Here is a 21,263-nt window from a genome sequence, read left to right as displayed (position 1 = left end):
ACACAATTTGCGACGGTGTGTCATTCACCAGGGCAGTTCACGCCCTTATCACCTCTTGGATGACACGATTTCCGACGGTGATGGCGACGCTGGCGCGAGTTTGCCAATTTCTTCCGCATCGGTACCAGGGACTCGGTATTCTTCCACTTCCTCGATGGCTGTGGCGGCTGTGGCTGCGGCGTCGTCTCCTTCCCGTTCGCGAGCTTGTTTCTTCTCCCGGTGCTGAATGTAGGCCAAGGTCGCGGTAGCTAGGATCCCTGCGAAACAGAATCCCGCTCCGGTCCAGTTGCCCTTCACGACGGCCGGCTGATCAACAGTTTTGAAGACGGCGAGTGGACTAGAAAGGGGGGGACCCAAAAGTCAGTAAGGGCTCAACTAGCTAGGGTAGCTAAGGTAGCTAAGGTAGCTAAATATGTATGTAGGTATGCGGGTGGGGCGTGCATGTGTGATGTCGTGCTCGTATGATGGCAGTGTAGGGAAGGGGTTCAAAGAAGCCTGGAAGATCTAGGATATGGGCAAAGAGTGGATAGGCAGGGAGGGGAGAGCAGAGCAGAGCAGAGCAGAGCAGAGCAGAGCAGAGCAGAGCAGAGGAGAGAAGAGGATAGGAGACGAGAGGATAGGCAGGGAAGGGTTCGAAAGAAACTCGGAAGATAAAGTATATGGGCGAGGAGTGGATAGGCAGGCAGAGCAGAGCAGAGCAGGGGAGAGGAGAGGAGAGGGGAGGAGAGGAGAGGAGAGAAGACGAGAAGAGAAAAGGAGCCAAACTCACATTGTAGCCTGAAACACCGACATCCAGACATTGAGGCCTCCAGACGCCCAGGCTCGCGTGGCCGGGTCACCAGAACTGCAAAAAGAAAACAATGATCAGTTTCCGCTGCTCGTGAGATAGATAGAAATCGTGCGCATGTGCATGAACACATGACACATATGCTCCACTACCACTTACAGCGTATCCTGCGTCCAAGCCCAAAAGAGTCTAATGTATTTTGTCAGTCTTGTTGACGGAAAGGCGGACTTGGGCCAAATACAAGTGCAATAGAGAAGGGGGAAACGGGGGAAGATGGCAAAATGTAATAGAAAAGCGGAAGAGGAGGGGAAGAGGGCAAAATGCAATAGAGAAGGGAGAAAAAACAGGGGCGAAAGGGGTCCAAACTCACGGTGGAGACGAGTTGATAAAGCCGCTCATGTAGTACAAGAACCAGCGGAATGCTCTGTTGTGCGGAAACACCGGTGTCGTGGCCAGAAGAATGCTGACGACGGCCATGACACCCTGGCAGAGCAGGAGGAACGGCCATCGCCGACCGCGGAGGATCGAGTCGCCTGTTGAGGGTTAATATGGCTGATGAAGGATGGAAGAAAGAGTATTGTAGCTTAATGCAGAACGAGTACTGTAATTAAATACAGTAGGCAGGCAGGCAGGCAGGCAGGCAGGCAGGCAGGCAGGCAGGCAGGTAGGTAGGTAGGTAGGAACTTACTCATGTATGACCAGGACAAGTCCAGCACCAGTTCAATGGCATATATCGGAGTAATATAGTCGTCTTTGAAACCACTTTGTTAGCAGCTGCACGAACACAACAGGACAGAACAGAACAGAACAGAACAGAACAGAACAGCACAGCACAGCACAGCACAGCACAGCACAGCACAGCACAACACAGGGAAATGTATGGCGAATCAAGTCTCCCGCCCCGTCCATCACCGATTAGATGCAAGAAGAAACAGACACAAACTTACTGATCTGTGGAACAGTGAAAGAGCCAGGCTTGATTTTGTTCCATGCCTTGAACCAATATGCCATCGAATTAGGGATTTGATTGGGAACGATATTTGCCCTAGGGTGTCCATGTCAATTTCGAGTCCGTACGCGTACGTATAAATCAACATATTTTAGATTTCGTGCAAAATGCTTCGAGTCTGCTTCCATCCATCGGTAGGGGAAGGGGAAAGAGAAGGGGAAGGAAAGAGGAAAGGGAAAGGGAAAGGGGAAAAAACTTACGCCGAAATGACCCAGAGAAGCCAGATCTGCGGATCAGTAAAGAATCGCCGTAGCTATAGATAAACCAGATCAGTTAGCATATGTCTTGCACCTTGCACAGCTTTCGTGAGCTGAGCTGGGGAGGGGGTTTGGTTTGTTCTCGAGAAAAGGAAAAGGAAAAGGACTTCTCTGTACGAACCTGTTTCTTGGTGATGGCTCCTTGCTTGACACGGCCTTCTTTGGGATTACGGTCCCGCGCAAGCTCAATCTCCTGCATTGGTTGGAAGGTTAGCATTGATTGAATGAGCCACGTAACAGGAAGCACGCCTGGGAATTGAATTGAAACGCACCCTTTCCGTGAAGACGCGGTCTGGCTTCTGCCGAGCAGGCAAGTCTGGGAAGAGAAAGACTTGAGGAAGTGCGATTCCAATTGAAATAATGCCATCGATGATGAATACCTAGACAGGGGAGTTTCTTGTCAGTATTCAATGTTCAGTATTGGACCACGCCACGCTGATCGATTTTGATCTTGTCCTGATCAACGTGGCAAAAAGGAGGGCTAATGCCTACCCATCGCCATCCGGCTCTTCCCATCGTCCCGTTGAGACCTTTGTAGGCGGCAGCTAGAAATAGTGTATTAGGTTAGATTGAACATCCCCATTCGATGAAGCGGAGGCCGAGGCTGCGTGCGTACTTTGTAGATAGGAGGAAAACATCGGTCCAATATGGCCAGCGCTGTTGATCAGGAAAATCCTCTGTGAGCATGTTAGCTATATGAACCTCATATACCTCGCGTCGTAGGTCTAATGAGATGGTGGATGGAAGACTCGGTTGTCTTATGTCTTACCTTTGCCAGTTCGCGTTTCTGGAACCACCCGCCAGCGACATACATAACTATTGAGATCGAGATCAGCAGCAATCCACAGACGGCGGGCGACGTGTCTTAAGACATACTCGCTGAGAAGTGTCCACTATACTTGGTGATTAGTTCTGCGTTGTCCTCTGGATCGTAGGTCGTAGGGTGGGATTCAACATACCACTCGAACAGTCCAACCAAGCCTCGAAGGGCATACATCTGCAAAGGTGTCTTCATCGCAGACGAGGCGAAGGTACTGTAGGTAGGGAGGAAGCTAGATTAGTAGAGTCGAGGTTGATCCGTTCGACACAGGCCGACTTACGCGATTGTCCAGCCAATTTCAAGCGCCCTGTAGATGAACTGTATCAGCTGGAAAGAACATACATACATACATATATACATGTAGTCAACAATTCGAGAGTTTTCCAGGTGTCACATACGGAATGAAGTAGCGAGGGTTACATCTTGTCATGGCAAGATTGATGGGCCAGATGCAAAGAATCTGTATAGCGTACCACAGTCAGTCGGATCGCTCAGAGAAAAAGCTCAATTCATAGTCAGAGGGTTTGTTGCTTACATTCACGACCGAATAGGTTGTCTAGACGGCTGACAGTCAGCATCCAGATGCTGCAACCTCAATCTAGGATACCCGTTGTATCAGGATCTCACCTGGGCGTAGTTCATCTCCTGTTACCATGTCAGCCACTCATTCGATATTCCACTCAATTCTTGCACAGGATTGCCTCTGCAGGGAAGAGAGAACTGACGTTTCCGTAAAGTCCCAGATCCTCCTTCATTCCCGAGACGAAGGCATTTGTCAGGTTTTGTCTATCAAAATGTGTAAGCGACTCGTGTCTGTGGCAGATATCAATGTTTGTTTTGGTACGGACCGGTCGATATGCTTGATGAGCCCTCCCAAGAAGCCGAAAAGAGTAATAGTCAGGTCAAGCTGTTGAAAGCAGAATCGGCTCGTGTCAGAAAAAAATCCCTTTCTATAATTTGACATGGCACAATGGCATTACCTTCGTCAGTAGGCGGCGCTCCTGGAATTCGGGCAACGGTTAGCAAAACTCTTCTCTTCTTCTCGCTGCCTTCCTCCCTCCTGATCCTGATTGATGTCTGTCTTACTTCTGATTGTTGGTCCCAGCCACTCCAGAACTTCCAGGAGCTCCTCTTTGCAGAAGTGTCCAGCCCATCTTTCAATTTCAAGTCGGAATGCTCTCTTTGGGATATGTCGAGGGGCTCCACATCTGTGTTCACAGCAAGTTTGCCCATAATGTCCGACCGATTTCGAAGACAAGAGTTCGAACAAGGTGGAAGGGAAAGAGATCGCCTGATAGATCTCTCGGACCAGGAAGATATATCTTTTATGTACCACCGCCACGGGCCTGGTATCTGTTAGCCGTGGCGGTCCCGTAGCGGCGTCACCACATGGCAAGACAAAGATCATGGTGAAATGTGAAATGGTGCAATAATCCACCGATCTTGTGAGATCAGTGACTAGTTGCGAAGGACAGAAAGGAGAGCCACATGGACCGGAGACAAAGACGTAGGCAATTGCAACCAGATTGTGGTTCTGCTCGCCCTGGTGTACGGAGAAAGGCTCAAATCCGCTTTTCCAGACCGCAAGGCGGCACATCCAAATCAGGAGTACCGCCCCCGGTCCTCTTGTGGCAGTCGAGCCGTCGGTATCGCGGCAGCTTTGGGTAGTATATGCGAAGATAGCCGACAGATACTGCTGTAGAGCGGCTGCAGTGCCCAATCCGGTATAACGGTGGGTTTGGGATGGGGTCGACCTGGGCGGATAGTCCTCGATGTCGCCATCCTCAGTCCAAAAGACGCCTTGCCTTGCCTTGCCTCGTCGCGCAAACGCCCAGAGTTGGCTATCTAGGGCCAGTCTAGCTTCGACTTACAGTCCATATAGTCCACATTAATCATGTCGTTCATATAGTGATCCAGACATGATTCGAGTCAACGCAGGATGGCATCAGATGGCGACTTCAACCACTGTACAGAGTATACACTGATTTAACGTAGTAGCCACAGCCATTTAGTCGACTGGCTCCGTAATGTAAAGTTCTACAGAATACCAGGCCTGTTTTAAGTGACACGACACGACACGGGTACATGTGGACCCGTCGACCCGACAATCCTCACGAGGTTCTGGAGGAGATAATACCGGAAGACGGCATAGCTACGAGTACTAGTCTGGCGTTCTGATGTCCCGCCGTCTCCATGGTCCATGCCAGTCACGCGTCAGACATGCAAATGTGTACTCCATGGACTAAAACTAATACCGCATAGGAGATCTGGCGGCCCTGGCTACGTATATATGCTGGTCCGGCCGGTCGGCGCTATCTAACTACGTAGTCATCCTCGTCTCATCAGGGGTTTTCGTCTTGATAACAAAGCAATCCTATCTGCAGACCAGACCAGACCAGACCAGACCACGATCATCTCACAATTCACCATGGCACCACCAGCAGCCGACTCTGACCTTCGCAGTGACAGTGACTACAGCTACAGCTACGTCGCCAACAAAGCCGACAAGAGCTGGACCAAACTCACCGCGCCCTTGAAATACTCGGGATCCCTGGACGAGTACGAATCTTTCGATGTCACCAGCGTGATTGGGAAAGAGTATCCCAAGCTGCAGCTCAGCTCGATCGTGAATGACGACACCAAGATTCGGGATCTAGCCATCCAAGGTGATTCAGAAGCGTTCCCATCGTGGTTGGGTTGCTTCCCGTGCTAACGTCATGTCCCTGATCAGTGTCCCAGCGTGGAGTCGTGTTTTTCCGGAACCAGGACCTTGATGTCGAGAGCCAGAAGCTGTTGGGACAGAAGTTGGGAGAGCTCACTGGCAAGCCCGACGTCTCCACGTTGAACCGACACCCCGTGAACAACAGCGGGAGAGGCCGCACCCTTGATGAGAATGGAAAGCTAGACGACGAGGTCTCGGTCATCTCCTCTGAGGTAAGCGCCCTTATCCCCTATCCCATATCATATGGCGTGGAGGATCCTTGACGCAGGGGATATCATGATGTCTGACACCGGTGTCCCCCCAGCAATACCGAGCATACTACAAGGACCCCCTCCACTTCAAGAAAAAGCCACTGGCGAGCACCTCGTGGCATGCCGAGTAAGTCGTCTCTAGAGTGTAGAAAACATCGAAGCTCGTTGAACTGACTCTGGAAGCATCACCTTTGAGCGGGTCCCATCCGACTATGCCATCTTGAAGCTGGTCGCTCCTCCCGCAGATGCCGGAGGAGATACTCTGTGGGCATCTGCCTACGAGATGTATGACCGCTTGTCGCCGCCATTCAGAGCCCTTGCTGAAGGCCTGACTGCCACTCACAAGAACGTCAACTTCAACCGAGTGGCCAAGGAACAAGGCTTCGAGCTTTACCCGGGCCACCGTGGAAACCCCGAGAACATCGGAAATGACTTTGAGGCCGTGCAGTAAGTTTTCGACCATTGTGTTGGACGAGTCGAGGTCAAACTTCAGTTCAAGGACACCACACTAACCTGATGCCCGTCGGCAATCTCAATAGCCCCGTTGTACGAACCAACCCCGTCACCGGGTAAGTCATCCGAATCCCTCTTTGCTCTTATGCGGGTGAAAGTTCCGTTCCACTGACAACCAAACAGCTGGAAGGGTATCTTTGTCGCCGGCGAACAGATCAAGCCTGGCTGGATCAACGGCGTGACCGACAGGGAGAGCGAAATTCTCAAAGACTACTGTGAGCCAGAGCCAACCCCCACAGACACAGACATACCCCATCACACATTCTTCCGAGTCTTGACCTTGACTGACCCAATCCAATGCACTCGCAGTCCTCCAACTCATTACCGACAACCACGACCTTCAAGTGCGTTTCCGCTGGAACAAGAATGACATTGCCATCTGGGATAAGTACGTGCCCCCGGTCCCCCATACGGTATTGGGCTATTGGAAAGGGATTTATCGCTAACACTGACACAGCCGCTCTGTTTTCCACACTCCAACCTTGTAAGTAGATCCTGATCCTGGATGACCACCGTCGACGGGATGGGCTCCTTTTGATGAGCATGATCATGATACTGACTGTATACCTTTGTAGCGACTACAGCGGCCCGCGCCAGGGCAACCGTGTTGTGTCGATTGGAGAAAGACCATTCTTTGACCCCAAGTCGGTGTCGCGCCGTGAAGCTCTGGGGATTTGATTGACCATCTACGAAGGACATCTCCCAGTGTTGAATGCAGTGCTGTGCGGTGGAGCGGTCACAGGGAAGCAGCCCGGGATTGATACCACTCAAATACTTACACCGTACATCTTTCTCCCTGTTCCTCGTCTCTATCTCATCTCCGCTTGTCACATAACAAAAGCAATATACTCGTAGAGTACTACTGTAATACACAAGTACCCTATCTTTCTGCTATCTGGTCGAGATAAAGTGCGTAGAGTGGCCCAATACATACGCTGAGTGGTTGAGAAGAAGCACTCAGTCCCCAGCCCCGTGTCCACTGACCAATCTCCATCGTTTCAAAACTCTACGAAACTCTGAAGTCCGTACGTACAGTACGTCCATACAGCGCACGGCTGGGTGACAAGCCTGGTCCAGCCGCAGTGTGACTGGCTGCCCTGGTGGAACCTGGGATAACGTCACCCAAGCTATAATGGCGAACACTGCACACTGAACACTGGACAGATACTGGCATGTCTCTCGCTCCCAGATCCTCCGACTTTGTAAGCTGTACTCTGTACGCTCTTCCAGCTAGACTTGTCGGACCAAGGAACCGGAACCGGAACTGGAACTGCAACTGCGGGTGTCAACTACCTACTGTACGGTAGAGGAGGAGTAGAGTAGGTACGGGAGTATTCTGTACACTGCACCACTCGCCACTATACAGATAGATACTCTGTACTCTGTACTCTGTACGCTGTAACATCCTAGCCGCCGCTTGTCCTGCCTACCGGTGCTGAGGGCTCGACATCAGCGAGGTCCTATTACTAGGTAGGTAACTGTTTACTCCATATACTGTGTATGATGGAATGACAGAAATGACGCTGGCCAGCCGCCCCAGAATCCGTGTCTTTTGAACTAGCGCCTATTATGCTTCACGTGACCTCCCTGCGCCCCTCCATCGATTTGTTGCCTGTTGCATGTTGCTTGTTGCATGTTTCATCCTCCCGCCGCCAGCCGCCTTGAAGCGAGACAACGCTCAGCGCTCCGGACTCTGTCCTCTGGCCTCTGTAGCCGCCAGGACCAAGCCGAGTTTCAAGGCCTTCACCCCAGCTTCAATCCATCACCAGTCCTCTAGCCTCGCAGCCGCAACTCTGTTGCTCTACAAACATGTCGCTCTCGCCCGCACAGACAAGCGCCGTCAACGTCAACCGTCTCGACAGCCACAGTGACAATGAGCCATCCATCCTCCGACGTTGGGCACACTTTGCTACACCGGGGCAGAGGTTTGGCATTGTCTAGTTTGTCTCAAGAGTCAAGCCATCGACATTCAGGGCTCGCTTTGTCTTGTCCGATCGCACCGGAGGCAGGTTACGTGGATTGGAAGATTGGCATGTACTGTCATCGTCGGCAATTACTCCTCCTACCTCGCAACAAAATGGGCAGCTTTGTCTGGTCTTTCAATTTCCCAAGATGAAGATGGTTTGTGGACACCGTGCAAGTCTATGTTTGGAACCTCGCAACAAAGCCCCTCGGGTCTACTTCTTCTTCGAACTTATTTTCCTTTGTCCGCTCTGAAAGATAACCCACAGGATTCTCGTCTCCGTTGACCCCGGCCGTGAACCCAAGTTTACTCGTCGAATTCTCTTCCTCTTTCCTTCATCTATCTTCTCACGTAGCTGAGCCGCTCAGATTCCACGGCAGTCATCATGTTTGGCAGGAACCGCGACCTCTCCAAGGAGAGACGGGAAAGCCAGCAGGCCATGTCACCCATCAGCATCGGTTCCGGTGGGGGTGAAGATCGCAGTAATTACGACAAGAACCCTATTGTTCAGACCAACACTTATGTTGCAACTATGAATACGAACGCTGCAAGTTCCTCCTCGATCCGACTCGAAGCCATCAACCAGTCCAATGCTCCGAACGGACGAGACCCATCCCTACCCTCGAAGCCGCCCCTGACTCGGCTACCTTCCGTGCGGACAAAATACATGGAGATGCTGTTGCATCTGGATGACATCTCTAGCACATACAATCTCTTGGCTAGTCTGTTCACCTGGGTCATTTTAGCTGGCTTCCTCGTTGTCCCCGGCACTTTTACCACCTTCAAGAGGACCCAAGCCTTCCAAGACCTCAATGACGACGACAGCAATGAAGTCGCCCATACCATCGTCCACACTGTTGCCAATATCGGGCTCCTGTGGCTTTCGGGCGCATTTTGCGTCTTGGGCGGGCTAGGATGTCTGTGGCTGTGGTTTCGCTGGCGCCAGAACTACATCTGGCTCATCAACAGGATCTTCTTGTAAGTTGTATTCTTCATTTGGAGTTCTCGTAGCTAATTGACTGTCAAAGACCTGTCACGCTGAACTCGGTCGCCGGCTTGATTACAACCCTCGTGAATGTCTACACCGCCCAGAAAGGCATCTGGAGTGTGACAGCTAAAATCACTGCAATTGTCACAGGCTCCTGCGTTGGAGGTGCTGGATTCTTCTTTGCCATTTACCATTTTTGGGCTCTTCGAAGAGTCAGGGAGGCACATGAAAGAGATATGCGTCTGGATGATCAAGTCGACGAGGCTTTGGCCGACAAGCCCAGGGGGAGGGCTAATAAGTCTCCGGCAGCCCCTGGAAGTGTGGTTTGACTCGGACTGTCTGAGGCTGGCAGTGACATTGGAGAGTGACGATCATCCGGCCAAGATGCCGCGAGATGCAAGCATCTCCAATCCTATTACTGGCCGTGATGCAGCTGCCGTTCAGAAGACTGGGGGCCGGTCGATCTTGCCGATACCGACATAAGGAACAACGGAAAGAGCAAATACCCCCAGTTTTTTCACCCGACATCATCAGTCTTAAAAGATTTTGTTTCTTGTTTCCAATCACATCCTCTCTTCAACATCTACAGCCCCTACATTCCTAAACAGACCTCAAGCCTATCCGTATATCAGACAGATTGTGACCATGCCTACATTGACTCAGCCAACACACGCCCGGACCGCCGACAAGAACCCTCGTCGAAACCGCCGACGGAGGTCTCGCGCTCGACATCTCAACCGGCCACCGCCCATCACAGCACCCACTCGGCCACCCACAAAGCGAAGGCGGCTTCGTGACCAAGATTCACTCAATCTCCAAGAATGCTTGTATGAATGTGACGACCGTGGCTTTCATTTGGATCAAGATGTTCATATCGGGCATGCGGTCTCGTGCAAAGGTATGCAACTACTCTGGATCATGTTTGCTCTTTTCTGATTCATTCCCAGGGAACCCCTTCTCGCTCCTCGATCTGGATGTGACCGATCCTACCGCACTATTTGAGGACCCCTCTTCTGACCCCACGAATACTCCATCGGGCGGCACTGCTCTGATGCGTCCTGATTCATGTTCCTCCCCCCAGATTCCCGAGCCGAAGAGTCAAGGAGTGGTCGTCAGTGTTCAAACACCGTATCATCTCGACCCCACCGCGGACGTTCCGGCACCTACTTCGCCTCCCCGTCTTTCCATACCCACAACTTTGGATGCTGCTACTGGAGACAGTGTTCCTGATCCATATCCCGGTCCAGTCAGGGATGAGTATTCTCGTCGGTATCGTCCGGGCTACTTGAATGACATTCACATTCCAAATCCGATACTGTTTGAACATCAAAGTCAAGAAACACTTGCTCTGTCTGATGAAAAAGACTTTCCCAGCTTCGAGTTGGCCTACAGCCATCTTAGGCCTCAGCCAGCCTTTACGAGCCTTCAAACTTCTGACGGCAAGACCCGGCTGCTGGAAGATGATCTACTGTCAGGCCCTCAAAAATCAAAATTCATTGCGGCCGCGCTACCATTGATGGGTCGAGCTCTCGATAACCCTGACATCCAACACCACTTTCCCACTCCTGACAATTTCTTTCCACCAGTCAACGACCATGCCTTGGTCGGTAATGTTGTCAGCAACTCCAACCCATTACAACAACTCACTCACACAAATCTCGATCCTTTTGCTGTGTCTGGTAGGTCTCATGTCTCGCGACTTGACGAAGTCCTGAGGCAAGGTTCGTCCCATCCACATACCCTTCTCGACTTTGCTATGGTCAGCAAATCCAAGGACGATACTCTGATCTCTGCAAACATCCACCCTTGGACTTCATTGGGTGATGTTGTGCCTACCACGCATGTTTCAAACCACATCGTCATGCCGTGGGCACATCGGGCTACCAGCAGCAACAAGTTTGCTACCAGCGTGCTTCCCGACAAAACGCAGTCATCTGACACACTGCAAGGTCGATCATCCACTTTCCCCGCTGACAGTCACACCCGAAGCTACGTTACTAAGATACTCGGGTTCCCGCATCTTCACAACCAAGGATCATCATTTAGGACCAGTGGCCGCCAAATGGATAACTCGGTATTCGACCGCTTGTCAAACTGTACAGATGATATCCCGGTGAAAATGCATCGGCATCAAATCACTAGACGGCCTACTGCGAATTGTAACTCGAACAGTGTTACCCATGCTCCTTGGCTTTCACAAACCATCACGGATAACCAGAAATCCGGTACTGAAACGGTTTCGAAGATAGCTGGCTGGTTGACAAATCCGGATCACCCGAGTGAGCCAGGAATGTCGGGCGAGGCCGAGTCCAGTCATGGTGTGTCACAACCACTCCTAAGCCAGCCGATCCAGGAGACAGGTCTCACCGACCCTGAGCAAGACTTGGAGCCGTCTCCCACCGAGAAGGTCAAAATGATGACCGACGACAATGGCTGTCAATATCATCCAGAAGAAGATGAGGCTTACTACAGTGCCGCCGAGGAGGATGCAGATATTGAGATGGTCAATGGTACTCAGAGTGACGACGAATGGGCGGATTTGGAGTGGGACTTTGAGACACCTGATGAAGAAGAGCGTGTTGGGCTGTAGGCCACTGGCTCGGCAGCGTGAAGCATGGGCGTCAACAGGTGCAGAGACATTGAATGGTCAAAGCCTCAGGATAGTACGGTGTGAATTGGACTATGCTGTTTGACTGGTGTCTCCATAGGGCCAAGTCTACAAGAAGTTACTTCGCATAGGCCGGGGATTCTGGTCGGGGTAATTGGGCGGTCGGGAATCAATGTCGAGCTCGTGTTGCTGTTGCATGTCTACATAATACCCCCGACTCGGGACGATTAGTACACGCCATCAACGATTGTTGCAGATTTCAATGGTTGACTCTTCTTGTCTGCGTGCCCGAGTAGGCATCCTTCTATCTGCGGTCGGTTGTTCTGGACGGGAATTACTTTCTCTTTATTATCTACCATAAACTAGGGTACTATAGTGGGAGGGCTGACCAGACCAACGCCTCGACACCTACCTTGTGGTTCCTCCGTAGGCAAAAGAGACTGGGTTGCAGGCCTTGGTCCAGACAGCACCCTTCGGGATTAGGTCTTCCTTCTCTTCAATCGCCCTCCTTGCCCTGGCCTCGGCTCGCACAAGGCTCAAAGCATCAGGGGTCGAATAGCATCAGGGGTCGAATAGCATCAGGGGTCGAATAGCATCAGGGGTCGAATAGCATCAGGGGTCGAATAGCATCAGGGGTCGAAATGGCTTGCTAGATTGATCGTCTGAATCTCAATGGGACATCAGTTGCAGCAGCAGTCGAATTGCTTGGGGCCGCCGAAGAAGTGGTGCTGGGCAGCGCCACATACGAATTGGTATGTGTCGCTTGGGCAGGGCCTGAGGTTCCGCCGTTGGAGCCGTTGACCTTGGTAGTGCCGGTGGCAATGTCCAGACCCGAAATGGCGCGGGAGAAGAAGCCCAGCGCCGCGATGGGCTGGTAGTACGGCACCTCGTGGCCGGACTCGTAGATGCGGGTGAAGGAGAAGTTCCCGTACTCGCGGGTCTCGCCGTACTCGACGCCGTCCACGAGGAAGGGTGTGTAGCCTGAAGCGGCGAATTCAGCGGCATGCTGCCACTGGGCGGCCAGTGAAATAGCTTGGCCACCGAACCAGTTGCAGATGTAGTCGGCGTCACCATAGACTAGAGTCACACGCACTGAGGACGTGTTGAGGATCTGTTCTAGATCCTCGAGGAAATTCGGGTAAACAAAGTCGCCTGTCTGCTGGAAGGCAAAGTACACTTCGTTATTGGCGTCTGTAGTGTAGTTGGTGTCGACGCCCAGGGCTTCCTGTGTCGATGCTAGGTTGAGATAGTCCACAAAATACGATGGTGGCGTCGGGTCATCGTATGGGTGCCGAATGTCGTAGACCCCGCGCCCACTGTAGTAGTAGTAAGGTGACTCGACGTTGTCGCGGCACATGTCTTCCGCTTCAGTGCAGACAGCCTGGCCACTGAGGGTCGTCGTATCTGATTCCACGCAGAGTTCGATCTGTTCCAGGCAGCCATTGTGCATGTAGGTCGCAAAAGTCATGTAGTCGTACACGGTGTCGTTGACGGCTTTGATGCCGTAGGTATTGTTATTGGCAAAGAGTGGATAGTATGGTGCCTGGACGTATTCGTCGATGATGCCGTTGATGATGCCAAGATTGACAAACTCAAAGTACTTGCCGGTCTGGGTGCCATTCTCAATCGCCTGGTTTTGCTGGTAGAAGTAGTTGAAGAAGGCAGGGCCGTAGTGTCCTGTCTCCATGTCAGTATCTTGTCCGATCTACGTGTGAGCGGACCTCATACCACCGTAGGATTCTGTCCACAGGTTGAACTTGGTGGACTGGACCTTCGAGTCCAGTTGTGGAAGAACCGAATAGAATGCTTGCAGGACTTCCCAAGCTGCAATCGCGGCGAGGTCCGTAGTATCTGTGAAGGCCGTGAGATTCTTGTGTCAAGTACACAGTTGAATGAGACCTACCAAGTGCAGTTGCATTTATCACGGGATATCTACCAGTTACATTGGCTTCGGAAGCATTAACAAAGTTTCCCAAAACTGGGTCCAGCGATCCTGGCTCCTGGAAAAGATGTTAGTCCCTGCTCTTGAGGCATTCGAGGCTTGGTCACCTTTGAGCCGTACGAAAATCCCACGCCCAGTGGCTGACTGAGGAAGATGAGATTCGATGCCTCGTTCCAAGCGTGCGGGTTGATGTGGCTGACCAGATCTTCGCTGACGTTGCAGGGTCCGAGTTCTACAGATCCTGTCAGCTAGGAATCACCAGTCAAACCACGGTCGACAGATACTTGCCTTCAAACAACCCAATGAGAGAGTCACTTCCCGGTCCACCGTTGAGCCAGAGGGTAATTGGATCGTTGGCCGGATCGTTCCTAGACTCGAAAAACCAGAAGAAACTGTGAACATCCTCCGCCAGGTTGACAAACCCGGCATAAGAATTGACACCAGGAGTTGTTTCGCAGACACCTTCTTTGCCCGGGTCCTTGTACGTGATGTTGACACCGTTGGGACTAAGGATTGTTTGTATCCCGACTGGCTCTGCTGGCAACTGTCGTGGTAGGACCTGAAGCTTAGGACCGCCTCGCTTGCTCTGAACTGTAGGTCCTGAAATTGCGGCGACGCTGGCGACCAGTGCGCCGAGGGTGGAGAGGAGTCTCACGGCTTGCATTATGAGACTTTCCCGGTCGGAGAGCGAGGTTGACAAGACGAGGAGGAGCTCTCGCGAGGCAATCGAACAAATAATCTGACCCTTGGGGTGGATCTTCTGTAGCTTTAGAGATACACTGCACGTCCCCCGAGACGCCTGCGTAGGGCAAGAGAAAGGCAGCACACGAGGGTCTTAATGTACCAACAGAAGGTCGTACCTACCTTCCATCACCGACATCATGTTCGAAGCGGAGGCATCCCATACAAGGAAAGTGCTCTGCACGATGAGTGACATTGTCTTCTAGTGCCTGCATTAGTTTGCAGCACTTTGGAGCTCTTCACTGGCGGATGGCTGGGTTGAGGAGCATTGAGCTCGACAGCTGTACCTCACAAGGTATCGTAAACGAGACTAGAAATGGGCCGCTGGGAGCTGGAGCAGGCATGACTGCCGTCTGACAGAGTTCGAAATCCTTTGGATCCAAGTCCAGGCGAAGGTGTCCTGCCGTGAGCGACGTCCTCAAGCTTGCCATTGGTTACTAAACCCGGACGTTCCTGGAAGGTTCAATATTCCATGACGTTGATCCATAAGAGAGGTTGCATTCTGGCAGGGTTCAAGGGTCACTATAAGCTATGGGCAGTGGAGCATGATGGAGATTCTTGGTTCGGCGCTCTTCTGGCCATGGATGGTTGAGCATTCCGCAGGCCAACGCGTGGGAGGTAGCCTGAAGGTGGGATGGCGAAATGCATAAAGCTGCTTGAGCACTGCAGGCCGGGAACTCCGCCGCGCCCGGGAGAGATAAGAACGAACTTATTGGAGAATGACACCCAGAGTAGATAGATGGTGCTGAACCAGGGCGATCTTTGGTCGTGAGCAGTCGATGCAATCGGTCACATATGGCTGCCTACATGTATGACACCACCGGGAAGCTCTTATCTCACACGGCTTGACGATCTCCCGGTCGTCTCGTGCTATCGGGATAAGCACTGGTGGCGTTGCTTCTGTGTATTCCGTCCCTTGGCCTTTTTGACCGCTCGAGCAGTAAACTGCAACGGTCCGACGCCACATCTTCGATTTTGGGTGGCACGGTTGATTGACCGGGATCCCCGGCGGCCTCGTTAGACCGTACAGGGCCAATGTTTGCGTGTGTGAGGTGACATCGCCGCAAAGGTCTGAGGAGACTAACATTGCCGATCCGTTGGCGGGGGGAGGAGACGTACGGAGGACAGAGGGCCGTTCGGAGTACGTGAGGAGTACAGAGGGCTCCTAGGCTGTTCGGAGGACGTACGGAGTACTACGTATCAAAGCGTGCCGGTGTGAGCGTTGCCAGTTTCGGTGCCAATTGGTGCCGTTTTTACCATCTCAGAGTCGGGCATGTAGGGATACTTAGGGTTAGGGTTAGGGTTAGGGTTAGGATGATATCTGTACGCTGCACCTAGGCGCCAGTGCCATGACGTGTGCCCGGTTGCACTTCGAGGCCTTAGGCACTCTCTCTCTACTATACCTAAGGTACCTGATGTATTAATCGAAGCAACCCCATCCTCAATCATGATTCACTCCGTCACGAATTCCATATTCAATTGTGAGTCACGAGACCTGAGTCTCGTGACATCCCGATTGGGTAGTCATAGCCCAGAGCGCAGCTTACCTGCGCTCCTGGGCCTCCACCTTAGTTGAGAGACCCTCGTATTACAATTCATCATTCAAATGACCTTACAGGTTTGAGATCCTGATAATCCTCTATCATGAATCACTCTCAGATGAACCCAGCTGCTCTACTTGGAAGTGCTTCTTGGGATGGATCCGACGCATACGAGGCCGGGGGTGCATTCCACCACCGAGCTACCGCATTCTTTGCTGCCGTGAAATGGGACCAGCTCGTGTCGCGCTGTTCGCGACTTCATGGCGGTATACCTTGCAGCCTCGGGGAGAAATTCTCCATCGGTCACTTCAACATGGTCCGGCGGATCGTATTTGAGGACGGTACGAGTTGGGTTGCTAGGCTGAGACTACCACGGCTAGGAGCAGTCCTAGGTGACCGCGAGATGCTCGACGAGGCTAGAACTCTACAGGTGGAGGTTGCTAGCATGAAGTTCTTGAAGTACGCTGATTGCGAGAATGTGTAGGAGCTGTTACAGACTGACCTTACTGACCTTGTGCCTCCCTGAGAAGAGCCAAAACCGGTATGCCCGTTCCGGAAATCCACAGTTACAGCGTTGATGCAAAGAACGAAGTGGGCGCCCCGTACATCCTGATGGATTATATCGACGGAAACGTTGCGACGGAATTACGGGCGGCGAAAAACTGCGACGTAGGCTTATTCGGCACATTGCACCAAGATCGCAAGTTTCGAGAGCAAATGGCTAGGATTCAGGTCACGCTGTCCTCGTTCGAATTTGACCGGATCGGAAGTCTCTATCAGGACGAAACTACATCCGAATTCTTCATCGGGCCAGACGCCGAGACTGGGAAAGGGCCTTGGGCGTCTTCGATGGACTATTACGCTGACCTTGCCAACCACGCGCTCCAGGATTGTGTGGCGAATGCAGGGGCTGACTTCCAAACGAGCTGGTCTTTTGCAATCCCCGTGCTCTTCAAGCACCTCATCTCCGTGTATGGCCATGACAATGACAGCACCGGTGCAGGCCCTTTCAAGCTGACCAATCGTGATTTCGGCGCCCACAACCTTCTCGTGAACAACGATTTCGAAATCATTGGCGTGATCGACTTGGATGGAGTCATGGCTGCGCCGATTGACGTGGTCGCCCAGTATCCCCAACTGTCAGGACTGGCGCGCGAGCCTCCCGGACATGTTGAGACCAGACCACTTGCAATTGATCGCATCTCGAGGACGACACCCAAGCTTGAAGAATACAAGAATTTCGTCGAAACAACCGAAGCCGAATTGGTCCCCAAGAAAGGAGAACCAACGATGGCGAATTTGTTCTTGTCAGATACGGCGAGCACATTCCAAGGACTTCTATGTTATGCGAGTCATCAAAAGTTCGTGAATGATAAGTGGATGGAAGCATATTGCAAGCTCCTCCGCGAGATTTCAGGTCCTCAAGACTCACTTTCATGACCAATACAGAGGTTAATCTCATCAGTTCTGCAAAGGTCCAACGCTGGCGGCTCCTTGTTGTCCTTTGGGGATGGACATATATTCTGTACAGCTAACCACATGTGTAACGTGTAGTTCTAAGCTAACCCCCCCCCCCCCCCCCCCCCCCGAACAGCTGCCCTGGATCACGACCCGACCCGTACCTCCAAATCAAGATCAAGGTCACCAGTAAATCCTAACACCTGTTCAGTATATCCCGAACCATTCGGTAGCTCTTCAACATCTCCCAGTCTATTCACAAAAGACTCTTCTTGACACATGACGTTGTCATTGAAATCAAATCCGTTCAACCACTGCATACCCTGGTCGAGGCTATCTTCGCCTGTCAGGAATGAATCCGCACCTCCTTCGACGTTGAACAGAGTCTCGAAATCACTCGGCATTGGCTCTTCCATGCCCTCCTTACTGTTCTGATCGTGCTCATGGTTCTCTGCCACATCATCCAGTGAAGCTGCAGCTCCAGCTGTGGTGTAAAAATTGAGGCTCACATCTGAACCTGGTGGGGTGTATGCAGCGACGAGGTTTGGTTCCTCGGGGGCCAATGTCGAATGAGAAAGGAGCATACTTGCCGTCTGCCTAGCCTCCGGGGGTGGGGTGAGGAGCAAGGGTGCTGGTGCATGTTCTTTGGAGGCATCTATCATGCCTTTCAGCGACAGCGGCCCAGATGACGCATGTGCAGCGGCAAATGGACCGGTCACCAGTTGCGCATTGGTCTTCCGAACAGCGGCGTCGAGGAACGAGAAGGCAAAGTCCGCGGATGCATATACCTCTCGCAGCCGCTGTAGTGCTTGCATACAGAACTGAAACTTTCGAACACTGGCCTGTCTGACGGAGGGGGCGGCCGACTTGATGTCAAGCAGGTGGATGATGATGGCGGGGAGAAGGCAGGTCACTCCGGTATTGGGGAGGTACCGAAGTAGGTCGTGGACAAACAGATCCTGGTACATGTCGGTGATGTCGTTCGCAGCTTCGCGCACTCTTATCTTGGACAGATCTCGCAGCTCGGGAGTGATGACAACGAGAGGCGAGGAGGGCAGGATCTGTGGTCGATGCAACGCGCTGACGGCAGTCAGGTAGATGCCGGTCAGCAAAGCGCGATGCACGTTGACAACCTCGCCGTCATTGCTGCCCAAGCGTTCGCGAGAGTCGGGAGCAAAGAAGTGGAGATCACGTGGGAGCCCTGTGTACCAGTTGTCCAGGTCTTGGTCACAGCGAAATACATCGCATGGATCGGCTGCTGATCTCTTCGGGACCAGTCTCATGGTTGTCTCCTGCGTGACTCCGATCTTGTGGCCCAGGGTGGAGTACTGGACAGCAAGCACCTGGCTGATGCATACACATAGTCGGGCCAAAGCGATACACATTTTGGCCAACGCAACACGCTTGGAGGCGTCCTGGACCACTGGACAGCCTCCCAGCATGCGGCTAAGTGCGGCGGGAAAAGTATCGACTTCAAAATCCGACAGTTCGAGCATCGTAACGTCAAAGTCTCCGTTGTTAATCCTCATAGGACGACGCATGCCAATGGCAGTCAGCCGGTCCCGCATGTAGAGCGACCACCAGATACGCTTCCACAGGCGGCGTTGCTGCAGGCTCATCAAAGGCGCATTGGAGGTGTCGCAGTTGAGGCCAATGGTCCGTGCAACAGAAATGGCCACACCCAGCCAGTGCCACACGTCCTTTGGGTCGTCGGGATTTTCGTACCAGTAAGTCATTATTAAGACGGCCTGGACAACAGTGACACGGTCAAGTTCGTAATCAAAGTCGTACAGAAGTTTGATTCTCTGGAAGAAGGCCTTCCTAGCTGCTTTGCGGGTTGCGTAGCCTTGCCCAATCAGGTACCGCATGTCGACGTATGCGGTGCCGGCAAACATGACTGCCTGGAATAACAAAAGACTGACGGTGTCCGTGGGCTGGTCCTTTTCAATAGCACCCAAAAAGTCCTGAAGGTCGATGAGAGGAAGGTAAGGATGCACATATTGCACATAGCAACGAAGCAACTCGTTGCGGAACCCTGCATCAGGGATGATGAAAGCTCCCTTCTTGTGCAGATACTCGAAATCTTCCGCTGCAATCTTTAGTGGAACAGGCTGGATATACTGCGGCAGAATAACCTCCGGCCCAATGGGCTTTGGAGGCGCGCAGGACATGCCAGGCGTAGGAAAGGCTCTGCTGCTCATCGAGGACAATCGTCTGGAGCGTTCTTCCGGAGTCAGGCGATGACCCTGAGTCTGGTCTGGAGCGTTCCCGTTATCAGAAGAGGATGCGTGAAAAAGGGGGCCATACGTACAAAGCATATGTGGTTTGTGGTGATCCAGCTCATATTCCAGAGCACGAGTCTGGCTGAGATCCAACGAGATGGCTGGATTGAACTCGTTGAGACCGTCAATGTCGTCGAAGCTTGGGAATTGGGGCAAGTCGTTCTTTTCCTCCTTAACGGAAGAATTGCGGGAAGAGCGGTGCAACATTTCCCCATCAACATACGACTTCCTTCGTCGTTTCCCCTCAGTGACTACACACTCTACTTCGTCCAGTCTGCAGTTGGTACAAGGGAGGCCACTCTCCACCACGTCGCATCGGACTTTTCGAGAGCGGCAGCAATGACAGGCCTTGGACGCCCTGCGCTTGACCGTCCTTCCCCCCGTAGGTAGACCGGCCGCCGACGGTTTTCTCTTCAACTGGTTCTGCATGGTGCTAGACTGTGTCGTCGCCATGTGTGTCTAAATCCAGAGTTGGGAAGGGAAAGGTCTGGTCAGCTAGTGAGGTTGCCAGCTGAAGAAAATCGTCCGTCTAGGAGGCGTCTAGGAGAGCACTCGAGCAACAGATCGAGAAGTACTCAGGCCGGGGGGACAAGGGTGAGAAATACTGAGCACAACAATTCGAGAGGGGCAGAATTCGCGCGTGGGCCATGGGACAGATATGGGGAAGAGTACAGTATGGAGTAATATGGGCCTGAGTACTCCGTAGTTGACCCTAGTTCGAGACGCGACAAGTCTGGCTGTGGAGAATTTCCCGCATTGTACTCCGGACCCCGTGTTTGGCCTGGTTCGACTGTCGTCGACGGGGGAGATACAACAGGTGCTCGTCGACACCAAGTTGTTGTCCGAATGATCCTGCCAGGCCCAGAGGCAACCCGCTGCTATGAGCGCCGTCCAACTCGACATTTTTCATCTCCAGTTCTCTCTCAGGGATCGACATCGTTCGCGGAGTGTACCAGAGACACGTGGGGATGAAAGACGGCAGAGGGGATATCCCCGCCAAACAAGGGCCTAGTCCCCAGGAAACTGGTCGAGCGGTGCCGCCGGATTGTTTATGCAGGGCAGCGAGAGGTGTGTTCGTTGGTCGATTGTCGCCTTCGCTTCCGATCGACATTCGTGCCACAGGTGCCGACTATCCTGAGTGAGCCACTCACGAGAAAGCGTGGCGTGGCCTCTGGATCCGGTGGAACCTGGGGCTCCGAGCTCGCTCGCTCGGGGGTGTACACATGATCCTCCTATTTCTTCAGGTTTGCTTCTGCTCGAGTCTAACAACCCGATCTTGCCAGCTTCGTGTCGAACTCAAGCAGCGAAGAAGGGTCGAAGCATTGTGGCTTGAATTCATGGCATCGATGGTGGTAGAGGAGAGAGACTCTGAGGCTGGCGA

At 52.5% G+C, this 21,263-nt stretch overlaps 7 protein-coding genes across 7 annotated transcripts; 4 read left to right on the top strand and 3 right to left on the bottom strand.

Moving 5' to 3' along the window:
• Window positions 1-48: 48 nt before the first annotated feature.
• A1O3_07028 (uncharacterized protein) lies at window positions 49-4,106 on the bottom strand (the record flags this gene model as incomplete). Its single annotated transcript, XM_007737142.1, has 19 exons — window positions 49-337; window positions 1,158-1,320; window positions 1,476-1,538; window positions 1,735-1,832; window positions 1,997-2,049; window positions 2,175-2,246; window positions 2,326-2,433; window positions 2,546-2,598; window positions 2,670-2,730; window positions 2,823-2,869; window positions 2,930-3,087; window positions 3,154-3,180; window positions 3,272-3,333; window positions 3,409-3,429; window positions 3,501-3,518; window positions 3,599-3,659; window positions 3,722-3,780; window positions 3,854-3,874; window positions 3,960-4,106. 19 exons carry the CDS (start codon window positions 4,104-4,106, stop codon window positions 49-51), a joined length of 1,581 nt encoding a protein of 526 aa, XP_007735332.1.
• Window positions 4,107-5,301: 1,195 nt separating this feature from the next.
• Window positions 5,302-7,037, top strand: A1O3_07027 (uncharacterized protein; the record flags this gene model as incomplete). Its single annotated transcript, XM_007737141.1, has 9 exons — window positions 5,302-5,539; window positions 5,605-5,807; window positions 5,900-5,973; window positions 6,030-6,293; window positions 6,386-6,415; window positions 6,483-6,574; window positions 6,669-6,747; window positions 6,817-6,843; window positions 6,935-7,037. The coding sequence occupies 9 exons, from the start codon at window positions 5,302-5,304 to the stop codon at window positions 7,035-7,037; spliced, it is 1,110 nt and encodes a 369-aa protein (XP_007735331.1).
• Window positions 7,038-8,707: 1,670 nt separating this feature from the next.
• A1O3_07026 (uncharacterized protein) lies at window positions 8,708-9,639 on the top strand (the record flags this gene model as incomplete). Its single annotated transcript, XM_007737140.1, has 2 exons — window positions 8,708-9,300; window positions 9,351-9,639. 2 exons carry the CDS (start codon window positions 8,708-8,710, stop codon window positions 9,637-9,639), a joined length of 882 nt encoding a protein of 293 aa, XP_007735330.1.
• A 316-nt stretch (window positions 9,640-9,955) lies between these two features.
• Window positions 9,956-11,900, top strand: A1O3_07025 (uncharacterized protein; the record flags this gene model as incomplete). The annotated part of the gene is made up of 2 exons (XM_007737139.1): window positions 9,956-10,208; window positions 10,258-11,900. 2 exons carry the CDS (start codon window positions 9,956-9,958, stop codon window positions 11,898-11,900), a joined length of 1,896 nt encoding a protein of 631 aa, XP_007735329.1.
• Window positions 11,901-12,567: 667 nt separating this feature from the next.
• On the bottom strand, window positions 12,568-14,524 carry A1O3_07024 (carboxypeptidase D; the record flags this gene model as incomplete). Its single annotated transcript, XM_007737138.1, has 5 exons — window positions 12,568-13,595; window positions 13,647-13,769; window positions 13,822-13,918; window positions 13,968-14,070; window positions 14,145-14,524. 5 exons carry the CDS (start codon window positions 14,522-14,524, stop codon window positions 12,568-12,570), a joined length of 1,731 nt encoding a protein of 576 aa, XP_007735328.1.
• Window positions 14,525-16,245: 1,721 nt separating this feature from the next.
• Window positions 16,246-17,582, top strand: A1O3_07023 (uncharacterized protein; the record flags this gene model as incomplete). Its single annotated transcript, XM_007737137.1, has 2 exons — window positions 16,246-16,601; window positions 16,673-17,582. 2 exons carry the CDS (start codon window positions 16,246-16,248, stop codon window positions 17,580-17,582), a joined length of 1,266 nt encoding a protein of 421 aa, XP_007735327.1.
• A 164-nt stretch (window positions 17,583-17,746) lies between these two features.
• On the bottom strand, window positions 17,747-20,335 carry A1O3_07022 (uncharacterized protein; the record flags this gene model as incomplete). Its single annotated transcript, XM_007737136.1, has 2 exons — window positions 17,747-19,857; window positions 19,912-20,335. The coding sequence occupies 2 exons, from the start codon at window positions 20,333-20,335 to the stop codon at window positions 17,747-17,749; spliced, it is 2,535 nt and encodes an 844-aa protein (XP_007735326.1).
• Between the last annotated feature and the right edge of the window lie 928 nt (window positions 20,336-21,263).

Source organism: Capronia epimyces (assembly GCF_000585565.1).
Source record: "Capronia epimyces CBS 606.96 chromosome Unknown aczIQ-supercont1.6, whole genome shotgun sequence".
Taxonomy (NCBI): domain Eukaryota; kingdom Fungi; phylum Ascomycota; class Eurotiomycetes; order Chaetothyriales; family Herpotrichiellaceae; genus Capronia; species Capronia epimyces.
The sequence above is the reverse complement of the archived record's forward strand: the minus strand, read 5'-3'. Positions and strand labels throughout refer to the sequence as shown.